Here is a 21,330-nt window from a genome sequence, read left to right on the forward strand (position 1 = left end):
CTGTTGTACAACAAGGCAGAACTCTCACCTTTATATAGAGCTTCTTCCCTCCAGAATTTAACATATAAACTCTTATTTTTGATTCCCCTGTTGGAAGAAGCAAAGAGGAATGAGAATAATGTATACAAATGTGATTCATGTGTAATACAACAGAATGAGGATGACAGCTCAAACAAAGCGACATCAGAAAACAGGTAAGTACAATAAAATACTTCAGAAAGCAGTTCTGAAAAACAATAATGGTTCAAACTAATCACGGGAACTGTACACTGATGCTGTGTACACAACTGTGGCCAAAATAATTTGAACCTTCGCCCCTGATTTGGTGCAAAAACCAGAGAAAGAAAACAAAATCAGGACTGCTGTCATATTTCCCATGCCTCTCATTAGACAGTTCTTTCAAAACTGCAAAATAATCAAAGTCTTTTAATTGTATTCCTTCTCTAGTTAAACTAATACGTTTAAAAAAATGGAAGCGACTCCACAGGAAATATAGAAGCTCTGTTATGGTTAAATCTGTTAAAAAGTAAACATTATTTTGCTTTGATAGAGCTCCATCACACAAACATTCAATGATGTAATTCATGTGTAGGCTGAAATAAATAAATAAATAAAATACCAGTGCATGTTTCTCTTTTCATACTGAAATACTGTTTTATGAACGACAGTCAGAGTCAGGTCGTGCAGCGTGGCACGCTTGCGGTGTGAATTGCCTTCAGGGCATGAATCAGAAAGGTCGCAGACACCCACCGGATGCATCCTGTTCAGCAGCAGGGGCCACCAGTAGGACCAAAATGTGCTCAATGACATAGGGCTTGAGCTTGTCCAGGTCAGCAGGCTGGTCACCACGCGCCGACAGATTAATCTGCAGACTGAGACGCTCCTCGCTTTGGAGGCAGGACCCCTGGGACAGAACAGGAAAAGCATACAGTCATGCACCAAACACAAGGACAAAATAAGGAGCACATGAACAATGACGAGTAATCTGAGAATTTAAAACAAAATCCAACAAGCGGGAACAGAGACTAAATACATACCCTGACTTAGATGCCCACTTTTGCCAGTCTGTTAACTGCTACCACCCTCCCTGTTACTAACACCCTCTTAAAGTTGACAGATCAGTAGTGGGATAGTGCAAATCTCACTCTCAGTGGGTGAATCACCACTTGACGAACTGCAGACAGATACTATGGCTTGGTGCCACTGGGGGATCAAGACCTGCAAAAGCAAAACTAATCCCGAGAAACCAAGACTGCTGGTAACTTCTGTTGGGCTCATTTGATCTGTACGCAGCCGCGACTCCGACCCAAAGCCCATTTTGTTCAAGTAGACTTGAAAAAGAACTGAGCAGCAGGTGTCGGTCCTGGATACGAGCCAAAAGTTACGGCCGGGGCACTCACGAGAAAGATTTCAGTTTGTATTAATATGACAGCGTAGTTGTCTGTGTCTGCAGCCGTCTTCTCTCACTTCATGTGCACTTCTTCGATTATAAGGTCTCTTGAGAAAGCAATTAAAAGCCTGGCAAGAGATCTCCCTCTCCCCAGGGCTTCTGTAGAAAACAGAAGGCGCTCAGATGACGAGCCCGGCTGTCTGTTGGACGTTTAAGACTGGAAGGCCTTCTGCTCAAGAGGACTGAAGCTCAGCTCCGATTTTGCTAAGTAGGGGTGAACTAAAAATGGTGCAAGATCACACATCGTAAAAAAATCAAGTACGCGGCTAACTGCCTTTCTATTTATGTCTCCTTATTTCCACAAAGTTTGCCCTAAGCTTCTTCTCATAGCATCGTGCTTTTCTTTTGATATTTTCAAATGCTTGCAGTAACTGCAAATCAAGAATATCTAGGATTTTAAAATCAACAACAGTGCTTGAGAGAAGCTGCTGAATTTTCAGGTGTGTTTAAAACCATTCTGAGCTGGAGTAATGTGCCAAGATCTTCCCAGAACCTCTAAACTCAGAGGTCTAAAATCCAGGCACGCGAATCCCTGTACTTGTAAAACATGATTCTCCAGAGCAGCGTGTCAGCTGAAAAGGCTCGACAACTACTGAAACAGATGGAGACAAATTACCTGTGGACTGTTCCAACTCTTCGGTAAGCTGCACTCCAGGAGTAGACCCAGTATAGTGATGTTGGAGGCATCTTCCTGCAAGAGCAACAGCAATGGTCACAGGTTAAACAGCCTTTTTCTTTTACTTGCTGTAAAAGCATTTGCATTGCAGTACTGTAATCCCAACAGGTGCACAACAGGATACAAAGTTTAGAGCAGCTTTCTTGAAGTTGTACTTTAACATATCAGAGTGCAACAATTTGGTGTATAAAGACCACACTTTTTCAAGGTAAATAAACAAACAATGACCAATCCACTTTGTTTACACTGATTTGAGAGCCGCTGATCTGGGAAAGGTGTGACAAAAGAACATCAAGTAAAAGTAAGCATACATGCATGTACCTAATTACAGATTTGAGCTGAACTTCAAGCAACAGAACAGAACAAAACTGAAAGTCCTGGCACTGAAGTGCTTAAGCAATTATGTGTAAAGTGGGAATGAGCTCAGATGGGGAAGTCACTACAAAGTTGCAAGACAGAGTGAAAAACACTATTTCAACCTCATATGCACATAACATGGAATAAGAACCTAAACGGCACTAAAAAGACTTAAACATCGGCTACAACATGAAGCATAACACCACAAAGAAAAAAAATATTGCAAAAAAATTGTAAAGTTGGTGCAAATGTTACAATTTGTGTTCGATAAGAAGAAAAAGAAATACACATATACATGAACACTGTGGGGGAGAGATAGAAAGAAAAAAATCGTGCATGCAGCTTTGGCAGCCGTTTGTGTGACTGAGTGAACACAAGTCTCTGCACTTCGCTCAGCTGACATTTTGCAACTGCCACCCCACTTCCTGTTGTGGAGGCGGACACGCCTTTCAGATGCCTCTTACACACAGACAAAGACAGACACACACTTTCACTGCCTCAGCTTGTTTCAAAAACTATACAGAAGTTGTTCATTGGTTTTCGGTTTTGCGTCGCTGTGAAGCGTGTACGAATGAATGCTTCTGTGTGGCTAATTTGATTTGAAAGCAAGTGTCTGTTACATTGGAAGCAAACATTAACATTTTTAATTAAAAATGTTAAAAAATAAGCTTTTTTTTTTCTATCAAGTTCTGTGCTGACGCCAAACACATTCATAATTTAATAAGACCTAGTTCATGCCAGTGTGCATAACAAAGCTCCTGTTTGTATCTTTGCAGCCAATTTTGTTTATCAGCGTTGGCAGGAAAGTGGAAAATCAGCTGTTTCCAATGATGAGCTCTTATTCAATACTCTGTGTGTCCTCCACAGAAAAACACAGAGACATTCAAGAAAGTACCTGAGTTTGGGTCAGCTTAATGCTCTGGATGTGAGGGAATATTAGCACACTATCCTTTCTTTGGACAGATTTTAATGATCCCTGGTCTTCTCCCACACCAAATACCTGAAAAACAAGCAGTTAACATTTATACTAAGAAACATCGTCAGCAAGTACACAAACAAGTGTCATCAACACATACGAGTGTTTGGGATGATTTATTCCAGTCTGAATGCACATGGAAGAACTCAAAAACAATAAAGGCAAACTGGTTGAATATAGCTCCACTATATGTTTAAACTATGAAGAAAATTATGCAAAACTATCAAGTGCAAACATTACTGTATTAAAGACAGTGGCCTGTTATTGGCTCATGTTTACTTCGTTGTTGTGGCACTGTACCGATTGCAAACTTTAATTTCACATAGAAGTTTCTATGGTATCTTTTTTAAAATCACAGGTGTGATGGCTTGATCCTGATTATATCCTGAAATAAAGTCAAACTCTTATAATGCTGCTGTGATAATAACAGCAGCCTGTGAACACCCTTACTCCCAAAGCCACTCCTTAATAATAATCAAACCAGGAAACTGAGTTTTGTTGGTAATAAATAAATGCCAGAGGAGTTGCCAAGATGGCTGTTGAGTGTCGAGACTTGCCTATGACAACCGTCATTACACAGACTTAAGACTTTTGGATTTCTGTGGGCAGTCTCTGCATGCTTTGGTTTCAGTGTAGAGCCCAATTATGTCTGACATCCAACTTACAACTTAACTGATCCTGCTTCAAATACAGCAAGCATTGCAAGTGACACAATTTTCAGTTAAGCCGAGCCTTGAAAGGCAAACATCTCTGACAAAGCTAACCAAAGGCTACAGTATTTAAGCAAGCTGAGGTTAGATAAACCCTAAAGTGGTCTCACAACCAGACTTTATTTTTCTTCTCCCTGTAGCAATCTACTTTAACTCGAGCTTGCAGAGCTGCAGGAAAATGCAAAAACATTTTCAGTGAAATAATTAAAGCCTCAAATACACACAAAAAAAAATAATTTATGAAACAGCGTGCTTTCTACCTCGAGGTAACAGCGGAGCCCTGAATAAATAAACGCTTTCTCCTACCAGCATTATTTCTCTTTATTTCTTTAGTCTCAGCCATGCTTTGCAAACAATTTTTGAATTAAACATAATTTGCATGCTCAACTTTCTAATGGCACAAAGATCAGCGTTTTGACTTGCGTGTGAGCGTGTGCACGTGGGACGAAGCAAGCATGAAACCAGCAGTCTGGTCAGCTTCTATTTTGGATAACACTTTCTTAGAGAATAACAAAAGCTGACATGACCGAGACTGTTTGTAAGCTCATACAAGGACACATACTGCGATAAAACAATAGCATGCAAGCAGTAAGCAAATGCTTATCCCCTTATCTGGAGACACGAAGTGAGGGTAAAAAAAACACGTCTGCAAGTCACCTGGTATGACAGCAGCCCATGGGCCGATGTGTTTATAAATAATGTGTTTTCTATATTGCCCTCCTCAGACGGGAGGAAAATTAGTTTAAAAGATGCCTTCCCCCTAGGAGGGATCACCTGGGTACAGAGAAAACACAAAGCAATAAGTTATTTGAACAAGATACACATTTTACTTCAATTGCAATTATTTCTAAGCATCACTAGTTGTTAAGAATCTTCTATGGACTTACTCTTCTGTGAAAGGAAGGTATGTAAAAATGCCTGCTGGATGTAAACATTGACAGCAGTGTGACAGGAACTTCCTGACTGGGGTTGTGTATATATATGGTTTCAGCTCTTGGCAGCCCCAGCGGCCTGTAAAGACACACATGAGAACGTTAGGATTCCCCAGTGAGTTACAGGAGTGCCATGGCTAGCTGAATAAATGGAGGTACACATCATTATAGTTCACTACATACACATCTATAAGAATATTCACACATGCCTGCATACCTTAGATCCCCCTGCTGCTCCCTGAGAAAGTGGGGTGTGCATGAACGTTTATTTAAAAATGCATAGTTTTGAAAGCGTACCCTGGGAGATTCTTTACATGCTGTTTAATTATGTAAACCACATTTCTCTATCCCAAATAATAACAGGTTTAAAGCTATAATATGAAGCTGAGCAAGACCAGTGGAGCTGAGCAAAGACGGTCACACTCAAGCCTTTGCACTTATATGAAAGTTAATCCTTTGTCCACTGTTAAGTCTATGTTTACAAATTCTTCCATAATAATTTAGATAAGCCTCATAGTTCTGATCCTCTGCAGTAGATCAGTAGCATTTTGCATTCTGTCAATACAGGGAAGCTGTAAGAGGAAACTCAAACGATTTGCATGGAAAAGATGAGTAACATGTATGAGCTCTTTTATTGTATCCAAACAAGCTGCCACTGTGAGAATTAAAACCACATACATACACAAATAAGCAAATAAGGAAGGCTATGAAAACCTGGCTGTTATATCAAACAAACTCTCCCAGTCTGGCCACTTTCAATCTATTACAGTCACATGACGCTTCCTAGGGTTTTGTGTTAGGTGAATGCCTCCTACCCTGCCCTTCGCACAAGCACTTTAGGGGCCTTCAGAGTTACACACATCTGTATAACACCTTCTGTCATGAAGGATGTTAATGTTATTTTACCTGTGTATAACTGAAGTGGGACAACTTAAAAGCTGACAGTCTCACAGGTAAAGAGAGCTAGGTCCCAATACTAGGCAGATCAATACTCACATGACTTTTTTTTTCTCATTTAAAAAAAGAAAAAAGGGGGGTGGGGCTTTTGAGAACATGTTTCACATAATGTTCAGCCTGTTGGGCCAGCAAGCATTTGTTTAACACACATTACAATGTGATAATATGATAAGGACAAAAAGTTTCACAGTGCATCTCTTTCCTTCATTAACTTCACTTGACAGCGGTTTTATTCTTTGATATGTGGTAGCAGAAATCATTGAGCAAACAGCACTTGACCCCACTCTGCTCCAAGTACTACTGTTTTTGTTTTTCCTCCACAGTCTTTCCATTTGATCAGAGCAGTGCAGCTGTGCATGTACAGATCAAGTTAACAGCAGCTTAAACAGTTTGTAATATAACCCATTTGCACTGACAACATATAGTGACGTACAGTCACTCTCAGCAGAGAACAAAGTCACGCTCCCGTTTTGTGAACTGTAATCTGAGCCTTTCTATTAAATGTTTGGTAGCCGGACCAGCTGCATGTGCGGGTAAGTGCATTTGAACCCATCCCTTTAAAGCTGTTTGCAAAGTGCAGTCTCAGTGTAGTAGGATTTACTGACATTTTGCCACTCGTTTCATCTTGTGTGTCTCTTCTGCTCAACATCGCAGATAGAACAAAGTATACAACGACTTCTTCCTTCTCTGCGGGGGAAGCTCAGGAACACAGGAGTCTTATTTTTACTGGTTTAAAATTAGAAGTGCAAGTTATGCACTGACATAAAGTGAATTACTACACAAGACTTATTTTAAATTGAGTAAAAGTAAAGAGTAAGATATGAGTCTGTTACTCAGCTCATACTTGTCTACACATCTGAATGGCAAATTGAATAAGTGGGGTATTTAAGTCGCTTTAGCCTCTGTACAGCTGCTGCTGCCACCTCTGCAAGCTCGTTTGAACTCCACCTCCAACCCAGCTCCTCCTTTCCATGCTGGGTTTGAAATAATCCACGTCATGTCTGCTGCTCTCTTCTGTATATGCATGAGTATGAATGCTCCTGTCTCACAACAAATGAATGCAGAGAGAAAAGCTATTTTACTCGCCTGTAGTTGTCTTGAGTGAAATGCACACAAACAGAGGCACCTCAGCTCTGAACAATTATGAAAAGGTTTCATTTAGAGATCTATATAAAGAACTACACAATATGGCATTACAGTATATAATTTGAGACAATTTTAAAAACGGGCTGGGGGAAAAAAAAAAGACACTTTGCAGCAGAAAATCATGAAACTCTTCATATTACCAGACTCTTCATTTGAGACAAGCCTCAACTGAAGCATCTTTTGCTTCCTGTTTGTCAGTCAGAGCGACTTTACTTTCATTTTAGGCAAATGAACTGCATGTACAGCAGAATTTAAATCAAGCGAGACTGTGGTCAAATTCAATCGTTTCTACTTTTTCTTCCAACAATCAGCCTGATCAAACATGTATGGATTACATGTAATGCCAAATTTTCACCAAGAGGCACAAAAATACTCTTGATATTGGCAAACATGATCTTCTTAACCGCATCAAAATGCCATGCTCTAATAATATTGTTTGGAATGCCAAACTAGGCGCTCCAGCATGCTTAAGATAAAACACAGTGCTTGGTGCGGTTTGCATCACTTGCAGTTCCCCTGCTCAAATGTACTTTGTTGTTCTTATGAACAAGTTCATTTTTGTTCTCTTTGGCCACATATATCAACCGATTTGAGTCGGTGTTACTGTTAGAACCACAACGTTATCCCACAACTCATGTATAAAAAGGAAACCACAAAATGGTGAGTGGATGGGGAGTCTTATAGTACTATTTTAAAATTAATTGTAACTCCCAGAAGCAATTTCATTCTAGTGTCCAAATATGTATCTAATACTGGGATATCTTTTGCCTTCTGCATTCCAAATCTATGACATAAAATATGAACTAATAAAAGCTGCTTGTGACTGTTTACCTTTAAGCAGAAGCAATGGGGACTGCCGTGCAACCACAGTATTGTGCCTAATAGACCGTGTGTTTTGGGAGTATCAAGGCAAACAAGTTCTTCAACCCTCTGCAGTGTGTCTGGATGCTGGAAAACCAAACTGACTGCTATACTTGGCTATTCTAACAATGAAGGGCCCTCAGTTTATGAAATGCTCCCTTCTATAGTATTCATCACAGTGACAGATGACACCACTGGCTTGCTTTAGCTCTACATTAAAATAACTCAGTTGGGTTTTCCACATCATTCATTTGAGATGGCAAAATCAAATCACATTTTTTCCCCCTTGTCTTATGCTGCTGACTATATACGTAGTTAAAGCTGTCATCCTCTTCAGTACAATATTAACAACAGCAATGCTTGGATAGAAATATTAAAGCAGAAAGTGAGAGCAGCACTTACTGGGTCCCAAACTCTAACACTGGAGGCTGAAAATGCAAAGCCTTCCCATTCTCCTGCATATACGGGGAGGAGCTGTTGGTCAAAAGAAAAACAAGCAAAAACAAACTGTTACCATTTGTGCATTTTGACTGAACACAGAAAAGTTGCAAAGCTCATAAACAATTGTTTAGGATCTTCAAAAACTGTAGATCAAAGAAAAAAGACTATTTTAAATGAATAACTGTGAGTGTTTGTCAGATTTAGTGACAAGTGAAAGATATGATGAGTAAGCAATCAATACTTCTAAAAATACGTCTGCAGATGCAGAAGTCATTGTTGCTTCTGTAAAGTGCAAATACAGATATACTTTTTGTAAACAAAGACATTTATTGCACTCGTCCTCATGGACATTATTCATTTTATTTTTATTTATACCCCATAATATAAATATCTTTGACTATTTTCTTATTGACAGTACGGAGCTTGAGTACCACCAAATTATTACATCTGAGTTTTGGAAAACAAGCATTTTTTTTTGTTGTCATTTGGTCACAAACTGTTTTTTCCAAAACCTGGGCTCATGCTGAACTCTGAACGTTATCATATCTGAAGACAAAGTTCATCCCTGACAGCAGAACAACAAAGTATTTATACACATAAAAACCGCGACTCTAAAGCTCTGCTACAAGGACCAAAGTTAAACACCAAAAAAGTAAGGAAGGGAGAGTGACACTGCTATTTTACAGCCATCTTATCAGTAAAGCCAACGCCCTCAAAATAATGGCAACAGTGCCCGTGAGCAATGAATTTTATGTCCACAAGATACATCGCACATCCCGCTGTATGCTGAAAAACAAAACAGCATAGTTCAGATCATATACATCTTTAATTTACCTCAGTTTACTATACTTCTGTAGCTCTATCCTGAGCTAGGCAACATGTTTTCATTCTGTTGTGCATTGTTTGCTCTCCAGACTAAATGACTGAGTCATTTCGTCAAAAGAAAAAAAAGCATCCAGCTTATATTAGTAAATATATGGAAGCTAAATCTTTTATAGCCCCAAATAATGACTGTAACACCAACAAAATACACTGCCAAGTGTACGTACAGTAAACAATGCAGGAGAGTAATACTGAAAATGGTCAATTCATACAGCAACTACTGTCCTTCAGCGATACTTCCTTATACGCACACACACCAACTGGGCAAGCTAGATTTTGTTAGAGATACACAAAAGGGGTGGCATCTTCTGCTGGCCATTGTAGCTAGAGAGAATATCTCACAAACTGCTAGTTATGTTAGTACCAGTTCCTCATATCAGTCACCGATGGCCATCTACCACAACTACTTATAGTATTATGGGGTCTGCTATCACAGCACGAAAGCATGGGTGCAGGAGAGGAAGTGACTGAGCTGCTGGTGTGGCCACATTCTAAGTCTCACGACACAGCTAGAGGTGGAAGACGCTCACTTCTATATAAGGGCAACATATGTGCTAATACACAACAGACCAAATGAAAACCACTTTGTAAGCAGCGCAGAGCTGTGTTGTGTATCTGATGTCAGAAAATGGGCCGTCACTAAAAACACCACAAGGATAACAAAGAATTTTTAAGGCACGCGTTTATTTTCTCTTTAAAAGTAACAAGTACTTTGACTGAGTCTGGATCTGCTCTTTTTCTGATGTCAAGCCTCTTCTCACAGATCTGACTCAGTGTTAGCGTAATTTTTGTTTGTCCTTGACTGCTCTTTTTAAAGGTGAACAGATTAATAACTCTTAAAGCTATTTTTTTAAAGAAAAAAATGATGATGAAGTAACAGGTCTACTGGGACACCAAGATATCCACAAGGCATTTCTCTCTCCCGGAAATCATGGGATTTGGGATTTTGGGGGTTACTAAAAGGGGTTACTAATTTTGGGGTTACTAATTTTGGACTTGGGGAATACGTTTTAATATAAGCAAAGTTCAGAACAAATGGCGCACAGTCAAAGCAAGAGGACCCTGTGCAAAAATGATCACACACTGAAGATGGCCACGGTTTACAGGAAGGTCTGTACCTTTGGTTTTGGTGTTTGGTGAACAGTGTTTACTGCTGAGTGGAAAAATTACAAACTTAACATGCTATGTTGTTGAAAAAAGCCATGATTGATTTTACACTCAGGTCCACTACACTTTTATACACAGGTAGCTGAAGAGAAACAGGTGAAATAACAAATCTGCTCTTAAGGAACTGTTTATCTTGTCTACTCTACCCTCTGGCCAATCAGTAGGTGCAAAGAGAAGGATATGTAAACAACAACAGTTTATTTCAGACTAAACAACGCCCAGTATTCATAACGGGTGTTGGAGTTTGCAAAAGGTCACAAATATAAATATAAAAAGGCACCAACTCTGTCGAACACCATTTTCATTGGCCGATACAAACGTTGTGATCATACAAGTCATTTGACAGTAAAATGGAAAATCAGGAAATCTGATGCTGTACTTGTTAAAACAGAAGATACAAAAACATCCCAAGTGTGAAAAAATGCTCCCCCCAACTTGACTAAACCGGCAATGATACAGCTATCAACCAGTGTGAATAAATAGATGGACATACAATTTCATAATTACCAGCAATGTTCTGCATGAATGTATTAAACGAGTAAACAGGAGGGAAAATAAAATTATTGGTTCTGCTGGTCCAGTCCTCTTAAAAACCACATTCAGACCCCATAAAATTAGCTCTTTATGATTATCAACATATCAGCAGAGCACAGTAATTGTGATAACTGCAGAATTCAGATGCTACACCTTCTCTTGAAGGTGGTGTAGCAATACAGTGACACTTCTGAAAACGTTTCACAGAGAAACATGTGCAAATGGATGTCAAGTAAATACTGAGTTAAAGAAAGAATGAAGGCACAAATATAATAAAAAAAAAAAAAAAAAAAAAAAAAAAAACACAGATGAACTGGCTGTGGCTTGTTCAGAGGAACAGTGCCTATTGCATTACATAATAAGGGCTTCCCTCTCACGTTCAGTATAGCTCTAATTGTTTATTGATTTCTAGCCTGTTAAACAGTATCATCTCAGTCTTAGAGTGGAAAAACTGTGTGTGGGTGATTGTATGAGGGGTCAAATGTGAAAGGGAAATGAGGTTGTGTGCTTGTACAGAGGAGTCCCGTGCTATGGCTAGCATTGTTGTTTCAAGCTCAACAGTTTCACCACATTCATATAATTAAAAGCACACTTCTCTACTGACTCGGAATAAAAGACCACCTGCAGAACAATGTTAACTTCTGCAAAAATTCTGAACAAATGTTAAAACGCAAAGTGAAACACACTCCTCTCTCTGTAGTGGTGAGTAGTGTCAGGCTTCGTTCAGATCTTCAAAGGTTAGCTGGGGGCTTTTACCTTGTCATGTGCATTAGGAACTTGGAATTTGCTGTAAATTCAAAAGCAGCTGCCCATGAAGAAAAACCCAGCCTCTTAACAAGCACACCACAGAGCTGTAGTCTCAGGGTTCTGTCCACTGCCACAGTACAAAAATAACAAGTTATGTTTGGTGCTATTTGAGCTCTTGGATATAACTCAAATAAAGTCAGTGTTAGGCTAGCAGTGACCTGAGCCACGCTCCAGGGAAAGGGTTAGGACTAGACAAGGGTTTAGATCAACTTTATTCACAGACGTGTGAACTGACAATGACGTTAAATCCACATGCCACAGTATTAACAGTATACCTCGATAAAGCATTATCATAAATGATCCTGGTGGAGAATAAAGTAAAAAGGCCTAAAAAGAGAAGGATGTAGGACTAAGATATTTTGACGCACAAGAGCACAGACAGAGATATCATTAACCTCTGCATATGCTGCCTGCTTTGCTCTTTAGGCTGGGAGAGGGTGACGGCAGGCCTGGCAAGTGCCTGATAACCCAGGCACGAGAGGCCTCACGGCTCAGGAGGTCTTGAGGTCAACCAGAACTGCAAAGCCTCTTTTGCTTCTCACCTCTCAAGATTTAAAAATAGTCATATTCCCACACTGTTCACCAACTGCTGTCTACATGCAAATCACATTAACCTCAAGATGCTTGTCAATTTAAAACAGCTACAGATTTAGTCTTTCACGTTTATGAAAGCTGGCATTGGCTAAAAGCTATTTATTTTAACAAAAGGTTTTAGTGATAATGTTTTTTAATAATCAACACTGACTGCATGATATAAAAATACATTTATTTTGATATTACTAAATTAATTAAGTTGCCTGCTAAACTCCATATGTGGTCTATTCAGACACTTTCTATTGCAAATATTAAATGAATTTACTAAACTACTGCATGCTGATGCTGACGAGTGCACTGAAATGTCTCTGTGGTAAGGTAGCATCAAAATCAACCCAATATTAAAATGGTACAAAGAATTGAGAATTTCTTCAACCTGACAACCAATTACAAACGATTTGATCAAGTACCTTGCATATTCCACAAACATTTCTCCTGGTTTTCCTTTTTGGATCTTTCAAATAAATATGATGATTCCCATTTAGAAGCAATCTGTCATTCCGAAACAGAAAGACTATGTTTATATGACCAAAGTAGCACTAGTATCTTTTAAATTTGTGTTCTATTGATATCCAATCATATGCAGCATGCATGTATCTTTTCTTTCTTTGCAAACCCTTCCTTCTCTCCATTTTTTCCTCCTTACTCCCAAACTCATATCAGGGACCTTGCTTTAGGTTCCAAGAAAACGAAAAATGCTTCTAGTTGTGCCAGTAAAATAATCACTTTGAGTAAAGACAGGAAGAAAACACCTTTCTGGGAACATTGGACTGCCATGTATCTGACTCTCTTTGCATGAGTGCAAACCAAAGAATGTGCAGGACAGAGGCCAGATATGCTGTCATAAACGCATTAGCTCCACAAAGCAGCCTTAGAAGGTTTCTTTTTTTTGAGAGAAAAACAAAGTACTTTCTCATTTGATTCATTCAAACTAAACTGCTACAATGAGCTCACCATCCACAGTGAGTTTGACTAGACCGTCTGCTCCCAGCAAACAAAACCCATTCAGAGACCGTGACAGAGAAAACATGTACGCCTTTTTCAAAACACGCAGATAATTCAAGAAATTAGGGATCATGAGACTGGGTTAGGAACACACTGATAAGCAGAACAAATAATGGAACAGTTATCAAAAAAATCTTATCTTTTAAGGCAGGAAACACTGCCTTAAAGATAATCAGTACAGTCTCAGAGATTGTATTGAACCAGCATAGGCACTAGAGATTTTACTGACATTTATTCTGCTCAACAATTATTTTTGGAAAGATAACCAAGAAGGCTAAGGCAAGAAAATATTTACAAGTGCAATTGAACATGCCTCAAGATTGCTCCGTTTCTGAGCAGCCATCAACACCACTAGCCTGATAGTGAGCAACACTATGAGCTGTTGAGATTCTGAAGAAAACGTCTATTTTTCCAACCAGTTTTAAGCAGGAACAGAAACAGATGGGAAAGACAGAGCTCCCCTCCTTTTTCTTTCAAGGAGTTCTAAAATTAGGCAGGAATTTGGTTCTGTGCCTCTGTAACGCACGCCCCCAAACTCTCTCCATCACACCCCCTCACTCACCAAAATAAACAACACAGTCTTTGCCTGCATGCAGACTTGTCATACATAAGAAACCCTTATGTATGACAAGATCTCCCTGTAGGTTTGTTATTTGTTGGTCATCATGCGTCTTGTTGGCAAGTCTCTACCTAGGTATTTAGTTTTAGCTGATAAGCTTACCTGCCCTCGAGTGGAAGACCCTCTTTTCTTCGCTCCTTCTCCACCTGAAATTTGATGGAAAAAAACCAAAACAAAACATGAACCAATTTGCATCAAATTTGATTTTACTGTGAACCTGGAATAGTCAGTGGAAACTTAAAATGGCATTAGAGCTTGTGCATCCTGGCTCTAACCTCATGTCTGCCAGTGTTGGTGGACTGTCATGCAGTTCTTAGAACAGGGCAATAAGAATCTGCTTTATGGATGACTACATCTTCTCTCTACTAAAAAGGGCGTTTTATGTCTGAACTCATCTTTACAATGGACCCCCCTCAATCTACACACAATACTTCATCCACAGTGACAATGCAAAAATGATGTCCTTGCACAGAAATATCCCATTTAAGTAGGTATTCACATTTGAGCTTATGTGTATCCTAAGATCGCCCTGAAGATGTGCTTCAACTTGTTAAGACCTCATGTGCCCCTAATTCAATTCACTGATTCTGGGAAGGACACTGTTTGCCTATAAGGTCTCAAAGCTGATAAAGTAAGTCATAGTGAAAACTAAGCCATGACCCAGCCTTGAAATATTTACGCAGACCTGTGAAACAGGACTGTTTCCAAAGACTAATTTGAGGAATGATACAATGTCAGCACCATTATAAGTTTCCAGATCATGTTAGCCTCCATCATTCTCACAGGGAAGATATTTGTAAGCAGAGTCTTCATAGACTTGAGCACACAACCAAACTGATTAATTGGAATTGAGAATGATGAACTTCAGTTTGACAATGAAAATCATCTAGACTTCCTTTGTAATGCTGGGAGGACCTTATAGAAAGACAAACAATGGTGCAGCACTCACCAATCAGATGGTAAAAGAAACTATACATAACTAAGTCACAAAACAACCCACAGGGGGGCTCGTCTCAAGACACCTGAATAAATCAGATCATGAAAAGCAAAATCCTCAGGTAGCCATGGCTAAATAGTCTGAATAGTAAACCTTTTCCACCTAATGTTAGGTAGTTAATTTGTGGGTTTGACCATCAATTGAACTGTTTAATTGGCACTGAACACTACACCGTCTGAGAAAGTATGATTATACATAAGTAACATAAGTAACAGTCTTTTCCAATTCTGTTTTGTTCAGTTTACCGCAGGGCTCGCAAAATCGCTAGTCAACAGGGTGATATTCACAGGTGGGCAGACGTGAGCAGGTGAGGTACTGGAGCCTCGAAGAGGTTTGCCCACAGGAAGCGAAGATAAGAGTTACTGAGATAATCCTTGACTAATCAAAGAAAAATTGGCAGATAAGTCGACGACTAAACTGATCTTTAGTTGCAGCCCTAATATACACATAAAAATGATTTTGGTGTATTCCAATTTCTGTGAACTTATACTGTCAGCATTAACAATAATCTTTTAAAGGTTTTCTCTTTTTCTTTTTTTTTAACTTAAACTGATCCATGTTCATGATAAAACACTGACTGTTTATATAACTTTCAAAATCTGCACACATTTTCAGGATCATCAAATCAAATCAATTCAAATCACTTGTATTGTCACATCACATGTGCAGGTACATTGGTAGAGCACATGTGAGTGAAATTCTTGTGTGCGAGCTTCACAAGCAACAGAGTTGTGCAAAATACAATAACATAAACAGGCAAAATATACGAATGGCTAAATCTGAAACTAATAAATATATGTACAATATATAATAGTATATGCAAAAAAAATTTTTTCTGGATGTGTATACTAAATGTTTTTCTACGTGTGTGTGTGTGTATACACATATTTTAAAATTAAATAGAGTCAACAATAAATAAAATATATAAAAATATACAGAGTTGAGACGTGCAAAAAAGTGGCATTAATGTACAGTGTGGAGTGCATAATGTTGAAGTTCCAGTAGTGGAGGTGAGGTGTCTATGAAGTGTTCAGCAGTCTGATGGCCTGGTGGAAGAAGCTGTCTCTCAGTCTGCTGGTACGGGACCGATGCTGCAGAACCTCCTTCCTGATGGAAGTAGTCTGAACAGTTTATGGCTGGGGTGACTGGAGTCCTTGATGATCCTCCCCGCTTTCCTCAGGCACCGCTTCCTGTAGATGTCTTGGAGGGAGGGAAGCTCACCTCCAATTATCAGTTCAGAGCACCGCACTACTCTCTGGAGAGCTTTGCGGTTGTAGGCAGTGCTGTTGCCGTACCAGGTGGTGATGCATCCAGTGAGGATGCTCTCAATGGCACAGTGATAGAAGGTCCTGAGGATGCGGGGGCTCATGCCGAATCTTTTCAGTCTCCTGAGAAAGAAGAGGCGCTGTTGCTCCTTCTTCACTGTTTTGTTTATGTGTACTGACCACGTAAGATCCTCAGCCAGATGTACACCAAGGAACCGGAAGCTGCTCACTCTCTCCACAGCAGCGCCGTTGATGGTGATGGGGGTGTGTACTTCTCTGCACCTCCGGAAGTCCACTATCAACTCCTTTGTCTTTGCGACGTTGAGGGTGAGATGGTTGTCTTGACACCAGTGGGTCAGGGCGCATCTATGCCCACCCAGTTAAATTAATAAAGTACCGCAGACTACATCAGTTCAAATGATTCCCGTTTGCAGCTAATAAATATCACACACAAATAACGGGAACCAAACGTGGACAACACAAAAACGCAGGAATATCTCTGAACAACTGAGTTCAGCTCAGATTTGCCGGTCACATCCTTCTGCTACCGGACCCGAGACCTGCCCATGTTGCGGTTCTGTGGAACCCGAAGAATGGAAAGAGACGGCAAGGAAGACCCAAAATAACATGGAGGAGGACTTTCCTTGAAGATTTACGCTCAGCCGAACTGTCATGGGATGAAGCAAAAACTGCTGCGATGGACCGAGTTCAATGGCACTCTCTTGTCGCCCAATGCGCCGATCGGTGCGGGAGGGTCTAAGTAAGTTGGTGGCATTTAACAAAACATCACTTTTTTTAAAAAGTAGGAAATGCATTAGCAGATTTAGAATTGAACTGTAGAAGACCTGACCATTACAGCTGATTGTAAAATAACATGGGACAACTTGAATGGCGTTCTAAAAGAAATTTTTGAAGGATCCTTTAACAGATTTAAAAATGTCTTATCTGCACAAAAACTGGTTCCTATTTGTATCATATTGGCAACCAAAAACCCATAAGCGAAATTTAAATGCTTTACAAGCAATGGATATAGAACACTATTAATCACCATGAAAAACAACTATGCTCTTTAATTCTTCTTTTTCTGATGTACACATAGGTTTCCTGCAGAATAAAAAGCATGCTACCAGTCATTCCTTCCAGTATTACATTTGTGTGAAGTAGGAATCTAGTTACCCAAAACATTTCCCATGTACTAAGCACTGTTTTATGGTAACAGTAGTGATGGGAATATTTAACTGAAAGCTGTTACTTCTGTAACAGATCTAACCCCGATTTCTGTAATAAAGATGTGTAATATGCTCTGCATGCTCAGGGTAACAAAGGCCCGTGTCACCATAACATGAGGAAATCCTTACAAGTGCAACACTTCCTTGGTCCTATTTTGAAAGTTCACTTGCTGATAAGGGAGTGCCCTAGGTCTTCCTACCTCATATTTTACTGTCCTACTGGCTCAGTAGCTAGGCTTCTTTTCTGGCAGGTTCAATAATTTAGATGGCGATGGGAGTCCTTGTCTTTACATTCTAAAGTAAGCTGGAGGGCCACTCTAACCAGAACCTGCAGCAGATGGAGAAATGGTTCATGTGCTGCTAAGTAGAGCTCACCAAGGACGCAAAGCACAACAAGGACTACTCTCAGCAGCTGCAGTCTGAGACAGTGGATTGGAGTTAACGTGCTGGATGAGAGGCTAACCGAACGACAGCTGATTCATTTCTTAGATATTTTCCCCCCCTCTTCTGCTATTTGCAGAAGTTGAACATACATACTGAATTATTTAATAACTGTGAAACTGCATGAGTCTTCTTTCAAGACAGATATGTACATAAACATATTGCCATTGCAAAAACAGCCCTGGGCAAGACATTGAAGCTAAAATTAGTCACAATGGAAGTTAGATCCACAGCTATTATTGTGCAAGTGTGCAAGTTTCTGGTGTTCTTCCAAATAGGCAATTTTTAAAGCAATTGATGTTTCATGCATAGTGCTCAAGCACAGTATAAATTTGTGTAAATAAAATAAAATTCAGCTATAAGAGAAAAATGCAGAAATTTCCATTAAATGATGTAAGGCAGACATATTGCCTTCGCTGCACACGGACCAGTGAAGCCACAAAAAGCCCTGGGGTGTGTGTGAGTGGGTGAACAAGAAACACTGTAAATTGCTTTGTAGAACTGCTAAGGGTAAAAACGCTTCATAACAGCCGACCATTTAACCACATAAACCTTTCCCCAGCATAGCAGAAACTACAGGCCTCAGCCTGAAAAGCTCCAGCTGATGTAAATTTCTTTCAAGAACTCAAACACCTTTAATAGTTCAACTAAATGAAACAAAAATAATTTCACTAGAGTGTGCACAACAATAAAATAAAAGCTTATGCTGCTCACTGCAGCAGCTGAGCTGATAAAGCACGAAAAGGAATATTCACAAGCACAGCAGCAGTGTTTGTAAACGATGAGTGCAGAAATGACAAAACCCAAACAGGAAGATGAAGCAGATAAAACTGCAATTTAAAATTACCAGGGAACTTCAACCAATATCATTAGACCTGAAGCCAATATAAACACGTGACCCATAAAGCATGTTAATGGTTACAAAAAGCACAAGCAAAGGAAACATGCAGCATTTACTGCAAGTATTACAGGAATGTATTTACAGCCCAGATTTGATTCTGACGATATATCTGCACATATGACACTGCATCTCCAGCATCACTACTTCAGTGAGCCCACAGCACTGGGGTAGAAGATAGACATCCATGTTATGCTCTGTTTCACATAGCTCATGTAACTGAGACAATCGCTCCATCCAATACTACATATGACACTCAACAATGTCAACAAGCCAGTCACCTGCTAACTGATCTGCAAGGTAGGGGTAAGTGTGGAAAAACAAAACACAAAAGAAACATCAAATTCCTCCCCTCGGCATATGAATTATTTATCAGCGTATACAACTCACACTAAGAACTATCTGCAATGCTGAATCAACTGCTTCGGTGTTATCTCTGGTCTTTGGCAATTACCGTAGGGTGCACACCACAAAGCAAGCTTGTAAAAAGTATACTATACAGTGGCAAAAATAAACTCTCTGCAAATGTTTCTGTGCAAAGGAGGCCGGCTTTTAATCTTTTAATTGAACACAAAAGAATAATATTGAACTCTTTAAAAAAAAAGAAAGGGTATGCAAATAGTTTAGTTTGCATCTAGTTTTTCACCTAAAGCAGCCAAACTCTCAACACTGTCTCCTTGCAGAGTTTTTCAGGAAAAAATGCCACACACCCCTTTCAGGTAACCTGACAAGCCAGCTGGTGACTTCATGATAGGTTTATCAGTAAACACCGAACTTGTGCTGTTTACCCTTGCTCTTGCCTCACAATTACATAATAATCACAAACACCCAAACACCTCATTGAAAATGACTGGAAGTACTTAAAAAAAACCAACAACAACAAAAAAGAACTGCATAACCTAGACTAAAATGTGTGAACCACAAAGCCGGAAGCAACTTGCGAAGAAGTCTTCAGGCTGTCAGCGTGTGTTACTAACTGAACTCCACAATGGATAGCACGTACAAAAGAAAATAAGGAGGAGCCACATGACAGGTGACCTCCCGCTCTGCCTTCACTTTGGAGTTGTTTAATGAACTGTGACTACTAGCAAGATGACTTTTCTTGATAACTGTGTTGACAAAATCGTGGCTGGGTATTGACGAGTTTTTCCCTCTCAAACACACCCAAATCAGTCTGCAAACTGAGTCCAAAAACATCGGTGATGCTTTAACCCACACGTGTTCACTCATGCTGTCTGATGAGCTTCTTCTTCTTCTTTTTTTTTTTTTTGGAAGTGTGCACATAAAGAGGCAAATACAAACACAGCCATTAGAAGGCACCTACCTGAAGCGGGACTAATGGCTCTGCATCCTCTGGTTGCCAGACCTCGACCACGCTGGGTGATATCTGACTCAGAGCTTTGTAGGGAACAAGAAATCAAATTAACAGTTAGGTGCTGCCCTGAGAAACTGGGCAACATGGAAAACAACACACTCTGGTGGAAATGCATCCAAAGCACCCGAAAAGATAATAATTATAACATAAGTAATTAAACCTGCCAAGCCACAGTAGCATCATCTCTTATTACGAATGAATCAAGGGAAACGGAGTGGGCGAGAATGACAGGCAAGTGAGGAAATGAAGCCTCACAAAGGCTGTTTGCTAGCTGCTTGTTTAGCTGGGGGTTAGCTCGGTGGCTAACGAACTTGGGGAAACATCTCCCCTGCTGCTGCAGTAAACACGACTGTATGGTCATGTAAAGGGCAGCTTACAACACCGCGTAGATTTATTACAGTAACAGCCGCTAAGTGGACGTTCAAAGTCTCGACAACCCGCTACTTCCATGTCTGAGCAACTCAGTTTCGTTAAATCAAACAGCAGAGGGGAATTGGAAGCTAGCAAGAACTCACATTAGCGGGGTGATAAAGCACTAGCTACAAACCTCTCCCGAGTAAAAACAAAAGAAAAATAAAAACACCACTTTAACTTTTATTTTCATTATTTTTCATACACTTAGACTGGCTGTGGACATTTCAACTCGTTTCTCGTCTTCCACAATAACAGCCTAGCAAAATTAAAGCACATTTCTTCTCTTTTTTTTTCTCTGCAACGGTCGCGTGAACGTACCAGCCCCCCAAAGCGGAAAATAAAGACGAGAATAACAAACCTTGGAGCTGAGCACCTCCGTGCTGGACGCAGGGTAAAAGTAACTGTAGTATTCCTAGTAGTATATTGATCCACGTTTTCCTGTGACAGTGGCTGCCTTGGTGGAAGTCTTGTAGCCCCGCCATGCTGCCCGCTCTGCTAGCAGCCTGCCTTGTGTTTCGCTGCGTTGGTCTTTCTTTCTCTCAGCAAGCAGAAGCAGCAGCAGTTCCCTCCCTCTCTCCCTCCCCGCCTGCTCAAGCA

General features: G+C 40.0%; 1 protein-coding gene across 1 annotated transcript in view; it reads right to left on the reverse strand.

Moving 5' to 3' along the window:
• tmem131l (transmembrane 131 like) overlaps nucleotides 1-21,280 on the reverse strand; it is a 31,451-nt gene extending 10,171 nt beyond the window's left edge. The window contains exons 1-10 of the mRNA XM_086295245.1: nucleotides 21,092-21,280; nucleotides 20,269-20,342; nucleotides 14,217-14,260; nucleotides 8,468-8,539; nucleotides 5,057-5,180; nucleotides 4,827-4,943; nucleotides 3,379-3,483; nucleotides 2,067-2,141; nucleotides 751-904; nucleotides 29-87 (exon numbers count right to left, since the gene is read on the reverse strand). Of these exons, the coding sequence (XP_086151371.1) occupies nucleotides 29-87; nucleotides 751-904; nucleotides 2,067-2,141; nucleotides 3,379-3,483; nucleotides 4,827-4,943; nucleotides 5,057-5,180; nucleotides 8,468-8,539; nucleotides 14,217-14,260; nucleotides 20,269-20,342; nucleotides 21,092-21,215 (948 nt within the window). The 5' untranslated portion in view covers nucleotides 21,216-21,280. The remainder of the gene's footprint in view (nucleotides 1-28; nucleotides 88-750; nucleotides 905-2,066; nucleotides 2,142-3,378; nucleotides 3,484-4,826; nucleotides 4,944-5,056; nucleotides 5,181-8,467; nucleotides 8,540-14,216; nucleotides 14,261-20,268; nucleotides 20,343-21,091) is intronic.
• Nucleotides 21,281-21,330: the final 50 nt, after the last annotated feature.

The sequence above is a fragment of the Aulonocara sp. 'chitande type north' Nkhata Bay genome, linkage group LG6, assembly GCF_057382095.1.
Source record: "Aulonocara sp. 'chitande type north' Nkhata Bay isolate Kocher_YH1m ecotype deep benthic linkage group LG6, A_spYH_male_GT1.1, whole genome shotgun sequence".
In the NCBI taxonomy this organism is placed as follows: domain Eukaryota; kingdom Metazoa; phylum Chordata; class Actinopteri; order Cichliformes; family Cichlidae; genus Aulonocara; species Aulonocara sp. 'chitande type north' Nkhata Bay.